Genomic DNA, 24,759 nt, shown 5'->3' with positions numbered 1-24,759 from the left:
ATGACGGGCGAAGTGGTTTCCGAGGTAAGTTCATGCACTTGCCTCCACTCGCGGCTACGTTGGCAAAGGGCCGAGGGATGAGGTGGCGCGGGGTCGAGCCGGGCCGAGCAGGTCACGGAGGCTGGGGGAACTACAACTCCCGGCGTGCACCGCGGCATCTCGGCTTCGCTGCCCTGTGGAGATAAACTCGCTAGCCCCGCGCGCTCGCGACTCTGCTGCAGGTCTCGACGCTGGGGTCCCCGCGCTTCGGGGTCCCTCGGCCGTGTTGCTCTTGGTCTTTGCGACTCCCTGCTCAGCCTGCTCCGCCCGCCCCTTTGGAGCGTTTCCTGCGGCGGGAGCTCTTCCTCTTACAGCGCCCCAAAAGAGAGGGAGGACCAGGCAGAATCCGGCCACTGGGGTGCGGGGCAGCATTCTCTGTAAACGGACGGCGGGAGCCTTAGGGAGTTCGGAATTGGGTCTTGAATTGGGTGGTGGCTGGCTGGTCCCTGTCGGAATTGGACGTAGAAGCGACATCTGTTTCCAGATCTGTGTTCTTTTCTGGGGCTGGAACTAGGGTGAGACACTCTTTTGGGAGCAAAATTTAAGAGGGCACCAAAACACTCAGTAATCAAGATAATATTTTAATGCAGTCTTTTTAAAAACAAAAATTAATGCAAACAATTCCTTGATTTTAATTTGAACAAAGTATCAAGAGTTTCAATGAAGGCAAGATCCAGCCCTGCCTTTGCATTATTCTGTGTCACTCACCGCACCCTCATCCCGACCCTGGTTCCAAAAAGACTTTATTTACAAAAGCCAGTGGCTGACTTCATGAACCATAATTGGCCAATTTGATTTTTTCTTTAAATACTGCACTAAAATACCTTGATTACTGAGTGTTCCTGGCCGCGACTGTTGCTGGTTCTGCTGCAGATTGCCTAGGATAGAGTGATTAAGAGCATCACCATATATTTAGGCATGTGGTTACCCGAACTCAGTTTCCATATCCACAAATAGCCTTCCTGCTTTGGATTGTTCTGGAGGATCATCAGCATAAACATGATGATACTCAGTGATTCCTCAGTTTGTTATTTTTGGTTATTATTTTAATAATGATACTCAATATTCAAGTCAATTTAATCGCTGTTTGAGAAACAATTAGAGTGAGAACTTGTGCCATGATATAGTACAGATGTTAGTATTTTCCCTTTATTAATAAGTTGATTCAGAGCCCTGTGAACACCAAGGAGGTAGTAGACATGGCATCTGGGGTCAGCTTGGTCACTAACTGGTAAAGTCACCTAACATACCCACTCCTCCTTAGCTTTTTCACTTGTGGCTTTTAAAAGAATTGTTTTTTGGGGAAATTTTCAAGCATAAACAAATGTAGAAAGGCTGTTATAATGAAAATATCACCTAACTTCAACAATTATCAAGTCATGCCAATCTTGTTTCATTTAAACCCCCACCCACTGTACCCCTTACTGGATTATTTGGAAGAAAATTTCACACATGTTTAAACCACAGATACTTCACTATGTACCTCCAAAAGGTAAGGGCTTTCCAAAAAAGATAACTACAATGTTATTACCACAGCTAAAAAATTTAGAATTATTGCTTGATATTAAATACCTAGCCAGTGTTCAGATTTCTTTAACTTATACATGTACTTTCAGTTTGTTTGAATCAGGATCCAAACAAAGCCTACATATTGCAGTCATTGATATGTGCGTATGTATAGATCTTAATTCTATTTCCTCTTCCCCCCCCCTTTTTTTTTTTTTTTTTTGCAATTTACTGTTAAAGAAACCACATTGTTTGTCCTATAGAGTTTCCCTTATCTGGATTGCCTGTCTGGTGTAATTTAACATGTCATTTGGATGCAGTGAGAATCAATTCATACAGAAAAACACAATAAATGCTTGATTCTTTAAATTTACTTACCATAACTGAAAATAAAGAGTTGGTATTATACTATCCTTTAAAGGTGAATGATGTATTTTTGTTTGTTTTTTTGTCCAGTAATTCTCAGTGTCATCCTATTGTTAAACCATTATATTGATTTTTTTCCTTATTTCAGCCTGATGATTCCATGATGATTTGTGTATCTTTATGTACTTACAGCTTTCTGTCAGCTGCTGGTTAATGCAAAGTATATTCTTATTTTCTAGGTTCACCTAGAAGTCAGTGATTCAAAACTCTTTTCACAAGAAGCAGCAGATAGTCCTTCAGATAGTGGACAGGGCAGCTCTGAAACAGTTGGGCCCTCAAGTGAACAAGGTTGGTAATAGACAGTACTTTTATTTTTAGGAATAGAATGTGGAAGCTTGAGTTGTAAGTAGACTGGATTAATTTCATGATTCTCTTTTTATTAAATTATTAATGCCTAACATTATTGTTTATTTATTACAAAGGCAAAATAATAGTGCTTGTACCCTTTTGAAAATAACCATTTCTATTATATTATTGAATGTATAAAATATCCAGAAACTACCACATTGCCTGGTAAAATGCATTCATCCTATAATAAAAGGATTTTTAACACCTGCCAAGAGGATCAGAAAAGCTTTACACATTGTAAATATGTATAATTACATTTCTCAGTAAGAGATATTTTCCAGGGGAAATACTTTTCAAAATGTATTTTTAGATTTGCTTTGCTACAATCAGTTCTTAATGTTAGTTACATAATTTCACAAGGTGATCTATACTTGGATAATTCGATATGTTTTTAAGGAGTAGTGGGACTAGGATGAAGGCTGACTAACAGTAGACCTCTAAAAAATACTGTGTTTCCTCCAGATTCAGATGAAGAGATATTCGTGAGTAAGAAATTGAAAAGCAGGAAGGTGCTACAAGACAGTGATTCTGAAAAAGAGGACACAAATAACTCTCCAGAAGAAATTACCTATGATAATGTTGAGGAAGAAGATAAAGAGAACTTATATGCCAGAAAAAATGAAAAAGTCAAAAGGCTTTATAAAACTCTGGTGGACAGTGGTGAAAGTGACATCGAGGAGTCTTTGTATCAGAAAAATCTTGAAACCCAAGTGACACCTTGCTTAGAGCTGGGTCTCCCATCTGAAAACTCTGTGGACTTTACAGTTGACAGAAAGATTTCCAAAAAACCCCTATATGATAATGAAGGAACTGAAGGAAAAGCAAAACTACAATCAAAGCGAAGACTTGAGAAAGAGGAGAGAAAGATGGAAAAAATTAGGCGGCTGAAAAAGAAGGAAACAAAAAATGAGGTACATTTAAAATAATAATTTGCTATCTCTAAGGCAGATTAACATTATAGAAAAGGTTGCTTTTAGTTCTTGAGGTGAATCTGCACTCTGAGTATAGCTTTGAGTTGATTGCTTTGCACTGTAAATAATGGGGTATGTGATTTCAAACCTGTTGGTCTCTTTCTCCATTTTGGATTCATGAGGACACTTCCAAATAAGTGAGTTTCTGATTTTCTTTGTGAGCACATGGAGTTATTGTTTGCTGCTGCTGATTTGATGAAAATTAACTTTCATAGGAGGATTTTTTATGCATTCATCAGTCAGAAGTCTTGTTTACTAACTGGAAAAACCATCCTCAAATCTCATACACTAGTTGTTTAATAAGCATTTAATTGACTTTTCAAAGAAAAAACTGTACTATTTATTACATTAGTTTTGGACAATTGCATAAAATCACAGCGTGGACTTCAAATGATGACTGTGGGATAGGAACCAGTGAGAATGTTCTAGGATGCTGTATACTTGTTCATTGATGAAGGCTGGGCTTTTTCTGGCCCGAACCAAATTGCCATATGATGTAAAACATTGGATTTTAAAATGATTGGATCTTGCTTTTTCTTTATGTGTTATCCAGGAAGATGATGTGAAACAGCCCTTTAATGACAGTGGCTGTCTACTTGTGGATAAAGACCTTTTTGAAACTGGATTGGAAGAGGAGAGTAACTCTCCACTGGAAGATGAGGAGTCCTTGGAATCAATAAGGGCGGCTGTGAAAAACAAAGTCAAAAAGCACAAGGCAAGTAAAAGATGCCTGCAGTAAGAGCTAACTCACTGCTTCTAACCTGCACTTTGTTTTCTAATTTACTGTTGGAACCTTAATTTTTTTTTTAACTGAAGAAAAACAGTGTCAATTGATTTAAGTTTTTCGGCTGTTAATTCTGGAATTGTGCAGTACAAGTAGTAGACATGCTAACTTGTTTAGAAACTAGTATTTTCATTGCCCTAATGGGAATGTTGGGGAAAAGAAGTAAGATACTTTATGTTGTGTAAGAAGCAGGCAAATAATGGGTCAGAGATGTAGATTTTATAATCCTGTGGCCTCTAAGAAATGAACCTATCGGGTCTCAGAAAGGGTATCAAAGAGAAACATCAGTCAAAGCATCATTGTCCTGAGTGTTTGGAAGCATAGTTGTTCTTCTTAAGATTATCTTTAGCTCCCCGAGAGTCATTGTCCTTCCTTAGGGAAAGATGTAATACAGAGGTATGAGAAATGAAGGCCCAAGCTCTACTGGAGACATCTGATTTGTTTCCTAGGCATTAGAAGATGCTGTGTGTGTAACATTTTATATTTGTTAATTACTGATTTACTATTAATGTAGCATGATGGGTTGTTGGAGTGTAAAAGCAATCTTCGAGTAAGCAACATCCTCTTGCGTCAGTTTAATTTTTGTCCGTATTAATCCATTTACAATCTTCTCTTTTAGAAAAAGGAACTGTCTTTGGAGAGTGGGGTCTATTCATTTGAAGAAGAAAGTGACTTATCCAAAGGTGCCACTAGGAAGGTGAGTTAGAGCCCTATGTAGTTGTCATGTTGAGCTCTTCCCAGGAGGTTGTGGGTTTCTTAGGAATTTTATTGTGTCTGTCGTATTTTCCTATTACCCAGGATATTGCTTTGTACATAGTAGGGACACAGATATGAATTGGGTTGAATTAATTCTGAGACTTGCAAATAAGTGAGCTGCTGGAGTTTATGTTGTATTGAGCTTGTTAGTGCGTACTGTTCCCTCTCCATCCTCTTCTTGATGAGAGCAGACTCTTAAGGGATGAATATCTTTCTGGATGATAGCATTAATGTAATCTCACTTTTTGTTTTCTTGAAGGAAAGGAAGGCAGCCAAGTTAAGTAAGGAAGCATTAAAAAAACTGCATAGTGAGACTCAGCGCCTTATTCGAGGTAATACAAACCAGTACGGTAAATATTGAGGCAAATCATGATATTTCTTTGTAAGCTCAACTTAGATGTTGGGGACTTTTGTTTTTTTAACAATTCTCAAATGAATGGATTATAATATCAAGTTGAGAATTGATCTTGGTGAATGACCATTATTCTAAAGCCCCTAGTTCATTAGTATAAGTTGAGAAAATTTCCAGAACTGTAGTAGCAGTAAGGAGGGAATTTTTAAATGGTTGTCTATGGCCCAGCTGTATCAAGATCCCTTTGGAAACCTTTCAAATTTATAAATTCTTAGGCCCCACAGAAATTCTGATTTGGTAAGCTTGAAATGGAGTTCAAGAATCTGCATTTTTAAAAAAAAACTTCCTGGATCAGTTTAATTTCACAACTAGTTTTAAAAGCCGCTGGTCTTCAGGGAGTTCTTTTGTACTTAGATCCTCTTTTTATTAAAGGCAGGATTGTTTTCTGTTTCTGGTGATGGCTTTAGTTGTACTGTTTAGTTAACTGAATATGAAGCAACATTTCAGAATATACAGTATATATATATTTGTTTTGTCCCATTTTGTAGAGTCTGCACTTAATCTTCCATATCACATGCCTGAGAATAAAACCATTCACGAATTCTTCAAACGTAAACCCCGGCCCACTTGCCAGGGAAACGCCATGGCGCTACTGAAGTAAGAACCTTTTCTTGTGATTATAATTTTCACAGATACTCAGTTTTGAGGCAAACACCTGATGTAAAGAATTCAGATTCTTCTCTCAATGAAAACTGATATAATTGGTTAATTATGTGCTAAGGGATGAGAATGTTTCACATTTAGGGTAGTTTTCAACTCCAGCTTTTTTTCCTTTCTCTAGATCATCTAAGTATCAGTCAAGCCATCACAAAGAAATCATAGACACTGCAAACACAACTGAGATGAACAGTGACCACCATAGCAAAGATTCTGAACAGACAGTAGGTGTGGGATGTGAAATGGAAATTAATGCACACCCTGCGGTTTCAAATGAACCCCAGCTCACTGCTGGATCCGATGAGTCTTGCAGTAAGGATGTGATGGGAAGTGAAGAGCTAGAAGTTCCTGAGAAACAGGAGCAGAGTAATGATAGACCTTCATCTGGGGATAGCTCAGTGGCACAACAGGAATCCGGCTTCCTTGGGAACAAGGACAGTGAGGAGTATCAGGCTGGAGGGCTTGTGGCACCTGAATCTTGTGCCCTGGAGTGCAAAGAAGGCCTGAAAAAAACAGAAGCAGATGAGAAGGTGGAAGAGCCCAGCCAGCAAACTAAATCAGCAGCAGTGGTGGCACCTGAAAAAGTGAGGAGGTTCACTGTGGACAGACTTAAACAACTGGGAGTAGATGTTTTCGTTAAGCCTCGGCTGGGTGCCGACAAAGATTCCTTTGTGATACTTGAAGAACCTGAAACCAACAGAGGTAATCCTTTATATCGTGGGGAGCTTCTCTAGAGTGATTTATTGTGGCAGCTTCCTATTATTTGCCACTGTGGAGGACAGAGAACACAGGAGAAACAAATAATCACACATAGGCTTATCCTACAGATATAACAGATGCAGACAGACTCTCACTGAGATGCGTTTAACAGGGTATCAGAATGTTCTAAACCTTGTTTAAAATGGAAACCTGTTGATAGTTAATGTACAGAAGAGGGTACATTACTGTCATGTTATGGTATGACACTGGCAAAACACTATTCAGTTTTTCATAGTTAGAAACATCTTGGTTCAGCAAATTGTCTGCAAAACTGAGTTTCTTTTTTTTTTTTCACTCATTCAACAAATATTAAATAGTGCACTATGTGCAAGATGCTATAAGGCATTCCTGAAAAATATGACATTTATCCTACACTTAAGCTACTTATACTTTAGCAGGGGAGATAAGTATGTAAATAACAGTAATGCAAAAGAGAAAGTGGTGACATCTTCTATCTTGAACATGTGTCACTGATAATTGAAAAAATTTAAATAACAGAGGAAAGGGAAGAGTATTCTTTTCTGAAGGAAACATTTAGAATAAACTATGAAAGTTCAGAGGAGGGATAAATTTCTTATAGTAGGTGGTTAAAGGAAGGCTTGAAGAGTAAGTGGATGCATTGCCCCCCTCCACCCCCGCAAGAAAAGCGGATGGATTTACTTGTTCACTACCTTCTCCTCTGTGCTTCGAGTAGGGATCTTCTGGCTTGCTACCCACTCTATTCCCCATGCTTCCATAGTGGATGATACATTCTAGGCAACCATGTTTATTGAATGAATGAGTGGATGAATGATCCTTCAAGAGAGAACTCAAATATTACCCACATTGGGCAAACTTCTGACTTGTAGGTAAAATTGGGGGCTCCCCCCTCTACGTCAAGGCAGTGTCATATGATAATTAAGAGCGTAGGCTCTGTAGCAAGACAAGGATTTGAATCTGGACTATGCTATTCACTATTTAAATTTGAGTATGCTATTTGGTTTCTCTAAGCCATCTCTTTTAAAAAATGAAATAATAACACTATCTTGTTCACAGGGCTATAGTGAAGATTTGTTGAAATACTGTAGACAAATGGATCACATAAAGAAACACTCAAATGGTGGCTGCTATTTCTATTATTAGTGAAATTATTTACATCAGGACCCTCCATTAAATAGCATGTGATTGGCAGGTGCTAGGTCAGCCACAGTATCTGGTGCATAAAATATGCTCAGGGAGTCTTTGTTGATTGAATGGGTGGACTTTGTAGAAACGGAGAGAAGGACATTTTTGGAAGGGACAGGAAGAGCTCTGTGTGTGGTGCATGTTGGGAGGATGTGTAAGCCAGTTTGACCAGAGCAGGTGGTGGGTGGAAGGGTTCTATAACAGAATTAGCACAGCTCCATTAGCAAAGAAACATGGGAATAAGCTGTTGCCCAGAACAGGGAGGGAAAGTTTTGTTGTGTGGAACTACAAGTTACGTAAACAGCCTCAGACTAAGAGATGGGGAAGAAACTTTTTTTGAGTACTTACTATATTAGACACCAAAATTTTGTTGTATGAGACTGGAAGTTATCTGAAGTCTTGGACTGGGGAACAGGAAAGGGAAGAAACCTTTTTTTTGCATACCTACTACATTAGATGCTGATAGATTTTTTATTAGTTATCGTTCCTAATTCTCATAGCCCCAGATATTATTTTACAAATGAAGAGACTGAGGCTTGGAGAGATTGGGTAATTTTTCCAACACTGCACCTGGCTTCCACAGGTAACTAGCACAGCGCCTGGCACATAGTAGGCACTTGTTTTTAACTCAGAATATGTTTTCCTTCAGAAATAATATTTGGCATGAAAGTTGGGTTTCCAGACCTACCTGTTCCATAATATATATGAAGTTAGAATCAACATTGATTCATTCATGCAATAAACTTATTTAACATGGTGTTGGTGCTGTGTATACAAGTAAGATGTGGTCTCTGCTCTCAAGGAAATTAGTCTAGTGAGAGTAACAGGTAGGCAAACAGACTAACATACTACTGGATGCTAAGCACTGTGCATATTTTCAGCCTGGAGAAAGAGTACCTTGCAGGGAGTCAGCGAAGCTTCTGAAGGGAGCTAATACCTGAGCTGAGTCCTGAAAGCTGAGTACAAGATACCAAGACAGAAAGGTGAGGGGGGGCTTTCTTGGTACAGGGGAGAGACCTGCAAAAGACACAGAAACAAGAGGAAGCACAGGGTGCTCTGGCTAGCTGAAGTGAAGATTGCAAGGGGGTTGGCGGCCAGAAGCCAGGTCATGCAGGGCTTTCAGGTGGAGACTTGAGCTGGAGCAGAGACTTTTCACTTAGAGAGGAGGTGAAGGGTGCTGGGAAAAGACTGATGGAAGGAGAGGATCTTGAACAGGGATTCTGTGGTGAGGGGGGTGGTGGTTGAGTCACGTAGTAAAGGGCAAGGAAAGTAGGTGCTCTAGTGGGCTGGGGGACAAAGAGTTTTGAGGGCCTTTCTCCAGAAGAAAGAAGGCAACTCCTGACCTACTCCTATTTTAGGTCCTGAGTAATCTTCCTCTGCATCCATTTCTTTTATTCTCTTGGCACTGCCTGTTTCTGTTACCTTTCTACTGCCACTGCCTCTTGCTTCCAACCTCACTGAACTGCTATAAAATAGGATGCAGACTTAACAGCTTCTCTCTCTACTCTTTGGTTTGCAATGTAAATATACCATCCTTTGGAGTTGGATTTTTGCTAATAAATAATGTTAGGTACTTAGAATAAAAAGGTGTCCTTCCAGTTCTTCTCTTTTTCTGCTAAGACCCTCTAGGGAATGAAGAACCACATCTAGATGCTAACCACAAAACTACCAAAGTATGAGGTGATTGCATTAGAAAAAGAACCTAACTTGGAGTATCCTGGACATTTTATCATGCAAGAGAAGGCACAGCATGTGAAAACAGCCAGCATCCTTCAACCCCAAAGGAGCTTTTCTTCTTTTCCTTTCCTTTTTCTTTATAACTGTCAGTTCTCTTATAACAGATGACTGACTTGTTAAACACTGAGTAGGGAATGGTGCCAGGTGGCAGCTGGCTAAGTGAGAAAGGAAAGTTCTGATCAATGGCTTGGGGAAGCAGGGAAAGGCTCTATTGGCATTAGACCACTGAGCTCACTACTCCCAGTGTGTGTGTGTGTGTGTGTGTGTGTGTGTGTGTGTGTGTGTATACACCCATTTGTATACAAGTTGAGTGTGTGGTACAGGGACCACCTGTAAGTAGGATTTCCTTTCTAATTGTACTGATTATATCAGCATAAAAGTTTCACCTAAAAACTTTTCCAGTCCTGATGCCAAGTTACATCACTGACTGTTTTGATTATTATTTTCTTTTTCCATTTTTAAAATTGACCTTGCTTGTGTTTAGTGAGATTGCTAATGATATGCTAAGAATGATATGCTTAAAATAGGGAATTTTGTAAAAGGAGACTGAAACCCATGAAAAATTAAGCCTTTGAATAGCTAAGTATGGTATTTTTTCTACCAGTTTAATACATTTTTTTAAAAGAATTGCACATATTTAGAAACTTCAGTTGTAACTGTCTATCCTAAAAGGAGATTTGAAGTGTATTGAGGAAGATAAGTTGCAGCAATCTATTAGTTTGGGTTAAGTTATATGAATGGGACATGGGTGTTAGTAGCAAAGGAGTTTTTGGTGTCTCTGTCTGTATATTTTTTCCCCTACAACTTTATCGAACTTAAAAAACTTAGCTTGTAATTCTTAACTGGAATCTTAAAGACAAATTGACATACTTGTTGGCTTTTGGTTTAGAACTGGAAGCCTTGAAGCAGCGTTTCTGGAAGCATGCTAATCCAGCAGCCAAACCCAGGGCTGGTCAGAAGGTGAACGTGAACATCATAGTGAAAGATGTGGGCACTGATGGAAAGGAAGAGCTAAAGGCAGATGTGGTTCCTCTGACTTTGGCAGCTGAGAAGCTGGATGAAGCAAGCCACACAAAACCAGGTATTAGAGTTCTTTTTTTTTTTTTTTTCCTTTTTTCAGGTTGGGGGATGCTTCTTTCTTTGCATTCTGACAGGTCTTCATGGCTGCTGAAGAGCCCATAATGCAAAGTTGTAGAGCCTTTTTCCTTGGAGACTGGACAGCAGTACCTCTAGCATGATTCATGTGTAGCATTGCCCAGATGTGTGGGGTGGGTAAGATGACTTTATTTCTGAAAATAGCCTTTGTCTTCTGATTTTTAAAAAATCCATTGTAGAAAATACATAGGATAAACAAAAAACTTCAACAAGTCTCTATCAGAGACGTCTTTTATAACCATATTATATCCCTTTAAGCCCTTTTTGCATGTAGTTACATGTCTTTTTAAAAAACAAACAAATAACGATAATAATGCAATCATACTATGCATTCTGTTTTGTAATCTATATTAGGGACAAGTCTGTTGTTCCCACTCCCACTTTGAAAAAAACGTGTAATATATCACACAGAAAATAATTAAAACACTGAGAAAAAAGTGTAAAATGAAAAATTAGTCTCCCCAAAGGCAGCTGTTAATTTTTTGTGTGTCCTAAGAAAATTCATATGCATATACCATTGTGTGTGTGTGTGTGAAAGAAAGACATGGAATACTGCTGCTCTAGGTGCTTGACAGTAAATAACATTAGTGACCTTATTTTACATATGAGGGAAACTGATATATACAAAGCATTTAAAGGTAAGTGGTAGAACTAGCAGCCTAATCCAGACTACCTAATTCAAGAGTGCAGATACATGTATTGCATTTGAGGGTTTTTAATAGCTGTATAATACTCCATTATGCAAATATAACACTGATTTGTTTAACTGTACTCCTATTAGTGGATATCATGTTTGTTCCAGTTTTTGGTATTTCATATAATATTGCATCCTAGTATCATACATACGTTAGTATATTTGGATGCAAAATTCCTCACAGTGGAATCAGTGAGTCAGATTTTGATATATGTGTCATCCCACTGTCCTTCAAAATAGTTGCACCAATTTACACTTGAATCACAGTGTGTAAGAGTTTGTTTCTTTTTGTTAATAATCATGGTTATCAAACCACCTCGTTTTTGCCAGAGATACAAAAAATAGTATTTCATTATTTTGATTTGTATCTCTTTAATGAGAAATGAGGTTAAGCATTATTTTTAATTTGTTTATTAACAATATATGTTCATTTTTCTGTGAACTACCAGTTCATATTCTTTGTCTGTTTTACTCTTCAGTTGCTTCTCTTTTCCTTTAATGTAGGTAAACGTATCAGTATTCTCCTCCATGGCTTCTGAGCCAGAGACTTTTGAAGTCCCACTCCCCTCACCACTTTTTTGCCCTTTTTAATAATAATTTTATAATCTCCATGTAATATATTATCCCTGGATGTAGAACATAATCATGGAAGTTCTATTTCACACTCAATTCATAGTCATCCCCGTTTTATAGATAACAGAAACCTAGAATACTAAGGTCCCTGGTTTTCCTTTGGGATGTGTCTAAACACTCTGGAGTTGCCTGAAATGCACACTTGCACTGTTGTAGTGTGTAGTCATTTTGTTTAAAGTATTTCTTCATATTTCTCTTCAGGGGAAAAGCTTCAGGTGCTAAAAGCTAAACTGCAAGAAGCAATGAAACTCCGAAGGTTTGAGGAACGCCAGAAGCGCCAAGCGTTATACAAGTTAGATAATGAAGAAGGATTTGAAGAAGAGGAGGAGGAGGAAGAAATGACGGATGAGTCTGAGGAAGATGGAGAAGAGGAGGGAGAGGATGCGTTAGAGGAAGAAGAGGTGAAAGAAGAGGAGGGAGAGGATGCGTTAGAGGAAGAAGAGGAGAAAGAAGAGGAAGAAGAGGAAGAAGGCAATCAGGAGGTTTCTGGCAATTATGTGATTTTGTTACTAGGTGGTGATGAATAAGGGAAAGAGAAAATCAGATTTGAATAAGAGTATAGTGAGCATGTTCAGTTATATAAGAGATTTCAGGGGTGGAGATAAAAGTAGCTCATATGTACCTTAATCTTAGTGCATTCAGTTTTGTCAGCACCGTGGAACACCTGGTGTTATATGTTATATATATTTAGATTATATTATAATATAATGCTAATCCTGAAATAGCTTTGTATTAGTAGATTTTTTCTTTGTTGTTTACTTAGGTTTCTCTATTCAGAATAAAAAGCACTTTTAACCTTGGCCAGGTTGAGGTCTAAAATAAATTCTCAGATAGGCTGAGATCTTCCTGAGTTAATTTTATTCTTCATTCTTCGCTGAGGAGGGTATTTTTGTAAAAGGGCCTCTTGCCTTTGTTCCATAGTATTGTTTTCCACCTCAAGAAGACAGATGATTGTAGGATTTTGGGTATTAGAAAAAAGAAAGGCATCCTTGTTTGAATGCTGGTGTCGTTTGAAACACCTGGTTAATATCTAACCCTGGGTGAAGAAAGAGGAAAGCCATGAACTGAACTGGACAGGATACAGTCTGTGGTTGGTCTGAGGTCAGTAGTTGTCCTATAATCTCAGGCTAATCGTGTAACCTCTCATTGATTCAGTAAAATGATGATCCGGTTCTTCTTTCATAATCTTGTAGCAGTTTTGGGAGGGTAAAAGGTAAAACAACATAAGTATAAAAGAGCTCTAGAAGTGTCAGGGGAAATTATGTTAATGGTTAGACAGAGCTTCCTTCAGGTTTACCTCTTAAGATTTATGATGTGACTTGTAACCAAGCAGCCATATTTCAGACTAACAGTGTGTTTGTTCTGACTTGTATTATTTTGTTTTTGGGCGGTGTGGTTGAAGATTGCAGAATTCCTTCTCGGTAGTGAAGAAATAGAAACCAAAGATGAGAGAGAAATAGATAAGGAAAACAATGATGGCAGTGGTGAAATTGGCAAGTCAGTTGGCCTGCTCTCTGTTCCCAAGCCTCTGTCATCAGATTCTACCTTCCTTCTGTTTAAGGACAACTCTTCCAAGATGGAGTAAGTAATTCTTGCTAAGGAAAGATAAGATTCCCTGGTATTTGCCCCTCTAGTAAGAAGCAGAAACAGATACTCAAATAATTTACCTTCTTATTTGGCAGTTACTCTCCTAGTGAAGAAAAATCAGAAACAGATGAAAATTCAGGCAAAAGGCCTAGCAAACTAGGTAAGTAGTGACTCTTATGCAGAACTTGACTTCTCTTTGATCCTCCAGCTTTGATACTTAAGGACCGCAATTCCATAAGGTTCCATTTTTTGAACCCTAGTAGACTTTTCCCAGTCTTACATGCAGCAATGACAGGAATTTATGAAGTAGAATATTTTTCTTGGTCCAGTTTTTGAAAACTTACATGCAGTTTCTTTACAGTTGACTATGGGCATATAATAGGTCCTTAGTGAGTGTGTTGATTGAGTGAGACATGAAACATCTCTATCATATGTAGATCAAAGGAAGATGTACAAGTGATTGGATAATGGAGAGTTATCATAGGCATTAGGCAAGGTGAAAGAAGGACAGGAAATTTCAGGTGTCACTTAGCTCAGAGGGATAAACCCTAATTGTATAATGCCATCTTAGTACTGTAATTTACCTTTAACTTGATGTTTTGGAACATGTAACTTGAGAAACGTGCCTATGGATCTTACTTGACAGTTTCATTCTCAACTCTTTTCCTAAACAAACCTTACTTATTTCTGGAATCTTGCGCTTAAGGTATTTCTCTCTCTTTAGATGAAGATGATTCATGCTCGTTACTGACAAAGGAGAGCAGCCACAATAGCAGCTTTGAGCTGTTAGGCTCCACAATTCCATCCTATCAGCCTTGCAACAGACAGACAGGCCGTGGGACCAGTCATTTCCCTACCGCAGGAGGATTCAGATCTCCTTCCCCAGGGCTATTTCGAGCCAGTTTGGTCAGCTCAGCTTCTAAGGTAAGATGGTAATGGTTTTCTAATCTCCCCCTCCTTTTGCTTCCCACACTGCTAAATAAAGTGTGTCCAAGCCAACAACTCCCACCACATTATGTATGTTCGGTTTAAAAAATCCACCCTCTTTGTGTATTGAAAACAATCCTCATCCAAGGTTCGTACTTTCTTAACAGTATTTTTCTTTATGCTTCTCTTGGCTATGCATTGTCCTCCTCAACTGCAGTTGCCTGAGAGTAGATTAAATTTTACAAATAGCAGCTTCTGTTGTTGTCATGACAGTGAATGACATTTGTGAAATGTTTTGTTTTTGTTTGGTTTTGTTTTGGTGCCAGAGTTCAGGAAAGCTGTCTGAGCCTTCACTTCCCATAGAGGATTCCCAAGATCTGTATAACGCCTCCCCAGAGCCTAAGACACTTTTCCTAGGAGCAGGAGACTTCCAGTTCTGTTTAGAAGATGACACTCAGAGCCAACTGTTGGATGCAGATGGGTAGGTAGTTTTATGTTTCTGTGGGTGGAATGGTGCTGAGTACTGCTTAATTTTGTTTAAAAATAAAGTGAGCTTCTGTCACTCCATCTGTGCTTTCTCTTCTGAGAAAGAGAGGTGTACAGACTGTTAGTATTACATTCTACAAGTTTGAACAAAGTCTCTCTAGAAAATAAAATGTAAATAGCCTTGCTGGCATTCTGATCCTTCAGTTTCTGCCTTGTTTGAAATGCACAGCTCTCATAAGGCCATCGAATTTCCCCATATACATCCTAGTATGTTAGGATTGTTGGGTGGGATTGAGAATTGACAGATCCGTGGCACATTACAAGGACATAACACCAAGCCCTACTCCGGCACCATCTCAAGCCAGAATTTTTCCTTTAGCCTTTACCTTTTGAATAGCCTTTATTCTTTCATAAGCTTCCCCTTCCCTCTTTAGATTATCACAAGGCTAAAGTCTGACTCTTTTGTCTTCTAGTTTGGGATTCAGCTTCTAACTTTGGTATTGGAAATGAGTTCAGACTTTTTCGCCCACTACTTTGTTTTCTTCTAGAGAATTTTTTACAATCTTCATTGGGCTTGTAGGTTCTTAAATGTTAGAAACCACAGGAATCAGTACCAAGCTTTGAAGCCACGATTGCCATTGGCCAGTATGGATGAGAATGCCATGGACGCTAACATGGATGAGCTGTTGGATTTGTGTACTGGAAAGTTCACATCTCAGGCTGAAAAACCTCTGCCTGGGAAGAATGACAAGAAAGAAAATATGGAGGAACTTCTGGATCTTTGTTCAGGAAAATTCACTTCTCAGGGTAATTATCCAACAGAGAGTGTCGGGCTCACTACAGCCAAATATCTCAAGTCAGTGTCCTTGAAAAGAAGCCCCGTACTCTCAGGTGAAAGGTTCACAGGAAACAGAGCTGTGGTGGATTCTTGTATGTATGTTGAATTCACTACCTAGCTCCTGACATTTAGAGATCCTATGTTCCTTGAGTGGTAAAGTATCAACTTAAAACTGCTTTAGCTTTGGCCATATGTCTTGTCATTTATGCTTAATGTATGTGGAAACCTTAGAACGGTGTCTGCTGTATAGTAAATTCCATATAAATGCTAACTTATTATTTCCACCTGCACACTCCTCTCTCCCCGCCATCCCTGCTAAAATGTAAGCTGTCTAGGAGCTGGAATTTTGTTTTGTTCACTACTGTCTCCCTGCTGCCTGGTGCATAGTAAGCCCTAAATAAGGATTTGTTGAATGAATGGATGGTGAACTCTTTTGGGCAAGCTTACCTTAGAACTGTGTTGAGCTGGCATGTCTTCCGATTTCTGGGGAAAGAGGATAAAGCTGTCATTTCTTGGTGACAGATCCTTTTCTTTGTTGTGATGTAGACGTCTCCACTCTGGCTCCATCAGAGTTAAATAAGCAGGAGAAGGAGAGCAGCATGGGTGATCCAATGGAAGAAGCACTTGCTCTTTGTTCAGGCTCTTTCCCAACAGACAGGTGAGTCTCAGTGATGGGAGGGAACTTGGGAAGTCCAGTCTTCTGATAAAATCCTGGGGCAGGTTCTCTGGGCTTAGCAAGAGCTGGTCAACTTCATAGCTTCATATCCTGTCTGAGAGTCTTACAGTGGGTGTGAGTCTCTATTTGCATAGTAAGGGAATTATAATTCTTTCATTTAGTTGGTGGGGAACAGGATAAAAATGGGCAAGAATAAGCACATGAAAGTGCTCAGCATCACTAATAATCAGGGAAATGCAAATCAAAACCATAATAAGATACTGCATCAGACCAGTTAGGATGGCTACTATAGAAAACCCCAGAATATAACAAGTGTTGGTGAGGATATAGAAACATTGGAATCCTTTTCTGCTCTTGCTGGGAATGTAAAATATAGTGAAGCTGCTATGGAAAACAGAATTGCAGCTACTCAAAAAATTAAAAATAGAATATGATCCAGCAGTTATTCCACTTCGGGGTATATACACAAGAAGTGAACAAGATCTCACAGATGTTTGTGCACCTGTGTTCATGGCAGCATTATTCACAATAGACAAAAGGTGAAAACATCCCAAGTGAATACATACATACATTCGTAAATACAAACACTATATGACACCACTTATGTGAGATACTTAGAGTAGTCAAATTCATAGAGACAGAAAGTAGAAGGGTGATGGCCAGGAACTGTGGGGAGGAAGGAATGGGGATTTGCTATTTAAAGGTTTTAGAGTTTTAGTTTTGCAAGATGAGAAGTGTTCTGGAGACTGGTTGCCTAACAGTGTGAATGTACTTAACATTAAAGAACTGTACGCTTAAAATGGTTAAGATGGTAAACTTTATGTTGTGTGTATTTTATCACAATTAAAAAAAATTTTTTTTAAGGCAAGATACCTTATTTTCTGTTTCTTGAAGAGAGGGTTGCTGCTATTTCAGTCCTGAGTTGGCTGACTGTAGTTGCTTTCAGCAGCTTATTTATTGATTTGCTGATTTGCTGATTTGCATTTTAGGGAAGAAGAAGGTGAAGAAGAGGAATTTGGAGACTTTCGGCTTGTCCCAAATGATAATGAATTTGATAGTGATGAGGTGAGGTTGAAGGAAAAAAATAATCATAACTGCACTCTATGTATTGCTGCTGTATGGTTTTTGTTGTTGTTTTTGTAATAATCTGAGTTCTTGAGAATTCTGTTGGGCATGTTATCAGAAGCAGTTTCCTAGAATGAAACGTTTGGGCAGAAGTTTATAAATCCTGTCCTAGGTGAGGACACGTTTTTATTCTGTTTAACTTTGCATGTGATACTGTATGATTTTGTAGGATGAACACAGCGGCTCTGACAGTGAAGAGCTGGCCCTGGAAGACCGGGATGATGATGATGAGGAAGAGCTCCTGCAGCAGTCTGAGAAGCTGAAAAGGCAAATGTAGGTGTTATGTTCATTCCTTCAGTTGCAAGAAAGTCCTCCTAACGGTTGAGTTGTAGCTTGCCACCATTTTACCTACATTGCTGCTTCTATTTTTGCTTTTTGTGGTTAACACAGATCAAATAAAATCCTTTTACTTGGTGTCTCTTGAGTATTCAAAGATGGTCATGTCCTCAAATGATTTCTATTATAAATATCCCTAGTTCTTCAGCTGTTTCTCACATGACATTGCTTCCAGACTCCTCACGTATGGATGCTCTCTTATCCTCAGGTGTGGTCTGACTGCTGTTCTGTAGAGTGGTACATCCACGTCCCTTGTACTGCATGCATACCACTGGCAAAGTAACTAAAGATCATAAGACCTGAGTCACTGTAGACCCTGAGGATCTGGTAAACAACTAAAATTCCCCATGTTTTTTTTTCTATGAATTACTGTCATTCCAGGTTTTCCTCATCCTAGTCTTGGGGAGATGACGTCCCCTTTTTTTTTTAAATGTTTTGTTTTTTGATCGTGAAAGTAAATCATTTGTTTTGGAATATTTAAAAGAATACAGAAAGATATAGATAAAAAGTCATCTGTGCCCACCATCCAGAATATTTGTGAAGTATTGGTGGTGGTTATTGCCTTATAACTCTTTTGAGGCATGCATTTTTATGTAGTTGACATCTGTACAGTTTTCTTGGATATACAGTCTTGCATCTTGCTTTGTCCTCCACTTTAGCATATCCATAAGCATTTTTCCATGATATTAAAAGTTTTATAAAAACCACTTTAATAGGTATTCAGTATTTTATTGTGTGTGGATGACTTTTGGAATTCAAATATAGGACATCATATTGATCCCTATTAGATTTATTTTGGTTTTAGCCCATCATTCCATTCTATTACGATCAGTTTTGGGTTCTAATTTGTCACCTGTCAAATTAACTATCTCATATAGCTTTGGGTCATCTATAGATTTTTCTAAAGCAATGATTCTTTTTTCTCCCCCTCTCTATTCTTTTTTTTTTTTTTTTTAAGTATAGTTAGTTTACAATGTTGTGCCAATTTCTGGTGTATAGCATAATGTTTCAGTCATACATACACTTACATGTATTCCTTTTCACATCCTTTTTCATTATAGGTTACTACAAGATATTGAATATAGTTCCCTGGGCTATAGAGTATAAACTTGTTTGTCTATTTTATATACAGTAGTTCGTATAAGGCAATGATTCTTAAACTTTAACTACAGAGTCCTTTGTTCAAATGAAATCTTAGAAAGAATGACAGCCAAAAGTTGAACTGCTCACAGAGAGTAGATGGGAAGATTGAGAAGCTTAGTGGCTAGTGACCCCTAAAGGAATTCTTCAGGAACCCTAGGATTTAGAGGAACTGAACTTTAAAAAAAATAATGTGAAGTCTTTGGTAAAAATCAGCTTTCAAAAAGCTATCAAGCTTCTGCCACTCATGACCATAGATAGCAGGACTTTGAACTCAGGGTGACAGCAGATTTGTTCTCAGTGTGAGCTGAAGTCAGAGAAACTAACTAGCAGTGGTTTTGATTACCAGTTACTAAGCCTCAGTCATACCTCCAACTTGGGGGGGTCAAGATTTGGTGGGCTGTAAGAAGACCCCAGTCTACTTATTGCCTTTCTGTACTATCTCTAGTCTGTCTTCTTAAGCCGGTAAGTATAAATACAAAACAAAGTAGTTTGAACCTCCTGGCAGGTATGCCCTGAATATATAGAGGAGATTGAGAGTCCTGGCTTAGAGTCACCAACCGAGGTTAAATCTAGGCTCTGCTGCCTCCTAGCAGTGTGATCATTGGTAAGGTGTTTACTCTCTGAGTCTCATTTCCTTCAACTGTAAATCTAAGGGAATAATAATATCCCTTCCTGAGAGAATGCAGTAATGCCCAAAAGCACAGCTACTGGCACACAGTATGTATTAGATAACAGACTTCTAAATATTATAAAAATGTATTGTTATTGTTAACTTAAGCTTATTGTTGTTATTAGAGATGGCTCTATGTTCTGTTTTTCTCACTGCTTCTATATTGTGTGTATATTCATTGTTGCATTTTCTAATCTTCAAAATTGTTTTCCAGGAGACTGAAGAAATATCTGGAGGATGAGGCAGAGGTGTCAGGGAGTGACGTAGGAAGTGAAGATGAGTATGACGGGGAAGAGCTTAATGAATATGAAGAGGATGTAATTGATGAAGTGCTTCCTTCTGATGAGGAACTGCAGAGTCAAGTCAAGAAAATACACATGTCAGTATCCCAGCAGGCCCTTCTGAGTAATGGGGTGTGTCTTAAGGCAGGCCCTGTAACCAGCCAGAGTTGTCCTGGTTTTGAACACCACATTTCTCCTGTTGTAGGAAAACGATGTTGGATGATGATAAGCGACAGCTACGTTTGTACCAAGAAAGGTACCTTGCCGATGGGGACCTGCACAGCGATGGACCTGGACGAATGAGGAAATTCCGATGGAAAAACATAGGTATCTTGATTGTCGCCTTTAGAAGCAAATGGTACAAGGTACATTTTTGTCCAGTTTAAGGCAGCAAGTGGAAATCAAAACTCTAGCAGGCTGTTGTGGAGGACCTGGCTGTGACCATTAATTTCTGTTTAGTGGATGGGAAACGTTTGTGTCAGTATGTGGTAAATGAAAAGGATTCATTTGTGTCTGTCCAGGCACCCCTCCTACGGGGACTGCAGAATGCTGATAGCCTTAATTCTTTGCCTTAGATGATGCTTCCCAGCTGGACTTGTTCCACAGAGACTCTGATGATGATCAGACTGAAGAACAGCTTGATGACACAGAAGCCAGATGGAGAAAGGAGCGAATTGAGCGAGAGCAGTGGCTTCGGGACCAGGTAGGCAGCCTGCAAGACATTCCTCTATTCCGACTCTAGTTATGAGGGTCACCTCAGTCACCTAACTTGTTATGTTAGCTTCAAAATCTTGGGCAATGCATTGCTCTCCCATTTAATCCTTGAATTTTCTTCTGTGCTTTGGGAAGGTTGCCATGGGCAGTTCTATTCATGTTTCTGTCCAAAATTCATTTTTTTTAATCTAAAGCAACAAAAGGTTGCAAAAAGGAAGACAAATGATATCCCAAGTACTTTAGCTTCCAGGTTATGCTAATTATTTGGGGAAACTGTAGGCTTCTGCTAATGCTGTCTGATTTTTATTTTCAGGCACAGCAGGGGAAAATTGCAGTTGAGGAAGAAGAAATTGGGGAAGACAGTCAGTTTATGATGCTGGCCAAGAAAGTTACAGCCAAAGCTCTGCAGAAGAATGGTGAGCTCTTGGTCCTCCTCAGAGTCTAGCCTCCTAGATTGTTAGTGCTGGAACCCTGGCGGTGACTCCAGCCTTCAGGGGCTGTTGCAACTTAGTCATGGACCTGTGTCTAATACTGTCTTAAAGGGGCCCCTCACAGGTAGGAGAGAGACAGTGTTCTTGGATCTTAGACTCTTGGGCAGTGGATATTATAACTGTGAGTATATGCAGCTAGTTTTGCATTATGTTCTAAGACAGCTCAGAGGAATGAATTCTGGCTTCTTTATTTAGTTGGAATTTGAACCCAGGTATATCTAACCCTAGAGCTGAAGCTCTTAAACATTCCTCAACACTCTTGCTGCTCTTGTTTTTTCTCATTACTACTGTTAGTCAGTCAGTAAGTTCAACTGAGTTGTCTGTCTTCTTGCAGCCATTTCCTGTAGTTTCAAGTCACCACTGTAACATAATCAGAGTTCCTTTGGCTTTAGTTTATTGGTTTAGTTAAAGGCTTCTTAGCTTATTTAGTTTTAAAAGTAATTCTACTCAGCTTTGCCCAGAACAAGCCTCTCTGTCTTTTCTTTTCAGTCAATCGCACTGTGGTTATTCAGGAATCAGAGTCTTTATTCAGGAATCCTTTTGAAGCCATCAGGCTGGGAAGTGACAACCAGGTTGGTTGGGGACCTTGTTAGCCTTATGTCATGATCTGCAATGTTATAAAGGCCCAGGTCAAGTTAAGGGAGTGCACTGTCATTAGGGGAGGGAGGGGCTGCAGGAAGTGGAAGCGGATGTCAAAGGAGCCTGCTATTGGTTTTCTGCTTGAGCAGGGTAGGGCCGTGTTCCCTTAGTACCTGGCAGAGGTAGGGCGGGCCTGACTTCTTACTCTTTCCTTGGCACTTGGAATTTGATACCAGATGACTCTTCTTTCCTCAGCTGAAGACAGGCTCACTGCTAAACCAGCCCAAAGCAGTGCTTCAGAAACTGGCTGCCCTCTCTGACCTCAACCCCAGTGCTCCCCGAAATTCAAGAAACTTTGTCTTCCATACACTTTCTCCTGTCAAGGCTGAGGAAGCAAAGGAGTCATCTAAGCCTCGGGTAAGGAATTTGAGAGCTGATTTGGTGATTCTCCAAAGTAGAATGAGTGAATGAATTAATGAATGGATTTGATTTGATTTGATTCCAAATATATATGTATTTCTGGCTTAAAGGCTTATGCTACAGTGTTAATCTTGCACTCCCAAGAAAGTACAAGGGAATTTCTACCCCCCACTAAGTAATCAGCTTTGAAACTTATGTGGAAATTTTCTCTTTTTTTTCTAATCATCCATGGTTTAACTATGAGCTGCTAAGAGTTAATTGAAGCTAAGTACTTGTATGAGAGTCTTGAGTTGGCTCTGTCTCTTTTCTCTGCTCTCTAGGTACGGAGAAGGGGTCCATCTTTAATGACATCCCCTTCACCTAAGCGCCTCAAAGCAGATGATAGCACTTCAGGATCGAAGCAAAGCATCTTCAAATACTTGGAAAGCTAACACCATCAAGGATGCCTCCACCTGTGTTGAGACTTCGTTGGGAAGTATCTGGCATTGAAGGTTGAAATTGATGCTCATGTGGATGATCCCCTCTTCCTTCATAATCAGTGCATTAAGACTAAGGACAGAGATTCCAATTCTTTCCACTGCATGCACAGCTCTGGACATCTCTTCCCTTTCCTAGTATTATTTCCTGGGTTGGCCACTAACTTAATTCTGCAGTGTTTACAACATTGACTTATGGAATACTTAGGTATCCTCCATTAAATATTTGACATTGTATCCTAGCAGCTTCCTGGGTTGATACCTTTTGGTGAAAGGGGTGGTTGGAGGAAGAAAAAGTGTGGCATGACAGAAACTTACAGAAAGCAGTGAATGTCAGTACCAGAATGACTCCTCCACATCCCTAAGATCTGTACCGTGGTGACCAGCACTCAGTGAAAGAGAGACTTCTAAGAGGACCTGGAATCAACAGATGAACTGTTATCTGAGTCTTGCCCTTCCATTTGCCTTTATGCCTTTTCCCAAGGCAGCCTCAAATTTCCAATTAACCTTTGCTTCCTTTATAATAAGAACTCAAACTGGTACCCAAGTACCAGTTACTTTTTTGTATGAGTATGAACATAAAAGGTTACACCCAGTGTCTGTCTACATTAGATATTTCATGGGGCATGGGGCAGAGAGCTCTCTCCTAAGACTAAATTTTCTATTTAAAACACTGTTGCTCAAGGACCTCCCTTCTCATTCTGACTGGAAGAAATATAACCATTATTTATTGCATTCAACTGGCTTGAGTACATTGCCCTGACCAGTCAGAGGACAATTTAGTATTCCATTACTTATTTTGAGAGATCATTGTAAAGTGTCATCAAAATATTAAGAGGATTGCCACCACTCCCACTTTTCTCTGAACTACCATGAGGCTCTCAGAATTTTAGATAGATTTCTTTTTTTTCCCTCAGACCCAAGTGTCACTGCTGCCTTGGAAAAGCATTCCATGTGAATACTGTGGTTTCACTATCAGCAGCTGGACTTGGGAAGCTGAATGAATTATGCCAGTTTTTTATTGGCAGATGAGGAATACCAATTTAATTGATGGAATTAGGATATAGGTTTTCTACAGCTGTGACTAATATGCAAGATGCTGACTTGATGGAATTTATGTTTATATATTTGTAATCTTATAATGGGGAAGATGTATATAAAGATGTTTTAATATGTATCTAGTTCTTCAATAAATCCCAGTGCCTTGAAGGCAGGATTTGCTGTCCAGATTGAATGCTCATTCGTAGGTCAGTGCCTGTCTAATGCTGAGTATTTTGTTTTCAGGGTGTCTTTCTCGCAGGGAAGCCCACTGGACCTGCAGTGGGAGGCTGCTGCAGTTGTGCCCTCACTGGCTTCTCAACACTGGTGAATCGATCACATTAACTTACCAAGTGGTTTGGGTTCGGTGCAGGGGAGGAGAATTTACATAAGTAGTACCTGTTGTTATAACCCTTTGATTGGCAGCCATGGGTCCAAGGTGAGCATTACTGCCCCTCCCTTTGAGCTCTCTGAACAGTGCCCAAGCCCGGGCAGCCCTTGCAGGGCAGTAGAGAACTAGGGAGGAGGGCTGGATGTTTCTCCCCTCTTGCTTTCCCATATCCTTTTTTTGGCAGGGAGAGATGAAGAGGATTGGGATTGACCACTGAAGATAAGAAAATCAGTGCCTGAGAAATTTAGGGAGCAAGTGGCTTCTGCTCTAGGCTCCAGAAAGAAAGCATGCCTTGGAGAAAGAAAAGCAGTATCTTAAGCTCTGGGTGCCTTTTCCCCATGCCAGTGTAGCTGTCAGAAGGCAAGCCAAGCCTTGACCTTGGTAATGAGATTGAAGTGGAAAGCGCTTCCTGACCCACATGCCCTGTGCCCAGAGCACTGAGCCAACAGCTTCAGCTCCACTCTAATGAAACCAAAGCCCCAGGGTCTGTGCTCTGGCTCCTGCTAGGACTCGGCCTCCCTAGCTTGGAAATTACATACT

The 24,759-nt window shown here is 39.6% G+C and overlaps 1 protein-coding gene across 1 annotated transcript; it reads left to right on the top strand.

Moving 5' to 3' along the window:
- CLSPN (claspin) lies at window positions 1-24,006 on the top strand. Its single transcript, XM_032495910.1, has 25 exons — window positions 1-24; window positions 2,151-2,259; window positions 2,782-3,230; window positions 3,844-4,005; window positions 4,694-4,771; window positions 5,090-5,162; window positions 5,731-5,839; window positions 6,024-6,601; window positions 10,449-10,640; window positions 12,243-12,523; window positions 13,444-13,622; window positions 13,724-13,788; window positions 14,353-14,552; window positions 14,882-15,036; window positions 15,622-15,848; window positions 16,426-16,537; window positions 17,545-17,620; window positions 17,850-17,953; window positions 20,044-20,208; window positions 20,316-20,437; window positions 20,686-20,813; window positions 21,138-21,240; window positions 21,805-21,887; window positions 22,150-22,311; window positions 22,635-24,006. Exons 1-25 carry the CDS (start codon window positions 1-3, stop codon window positions 22,743-22,745), a joined length of 4,047 nt encoding a protein of 1,348 aa, XP_032351801.1. The 3' UTR covers window positions 22,746-24,006.
- The last annotated feature ends 753 nt before the right edge of the window (window positions 24,007-24,759 follow it).

The sequence above is a fragment of the Camelus ferus genome, chromosome 13, assembly GCF_009834535.1.
Source record: "Camelus ferus isolate YT-003-E chromosome 13, BCGSAC_Cfer_1.0, whole genome shotgun sequence".
In the NCBI taxonomy this organism is placed as follows: domain Eukaryota; kingdom Metazoa; phylum Chordata; class Mammalia; order Artiodactyla; family Camelidae; genus Camelus; species Camelus ferus.
Note: the sequence above shows the minus strand (reverse complement) of the source record. Positions and strands in the feature narration are given on the sequence as shown.

What these genes read in the sequence shown, in the direction of transcription:
- CLSPN (XM_032495910.1), top strand. Translation starts at nt 1, where the DNA reads ATGACGGGCGAAGTGGTTTCCGAG. An exon ending in GACAACTCTTCCAAGATGGA is followed by an intron (nt 13,623 to 13,723) that starts GTAAGTAATTCT and finishes CTTATTTGGCAG; the next exon opens with TTACTCTCCTAGTGAAGAAA. An exon ending in AGGAAAATTCACTTCTCAGG is followed by an intron (nt 15,849 to 16,425) that starts GTAATTATCCAA and finishes GTTGTGATGTAG; the next exon opens with ACGTCTCCACTCTGGCTCCA.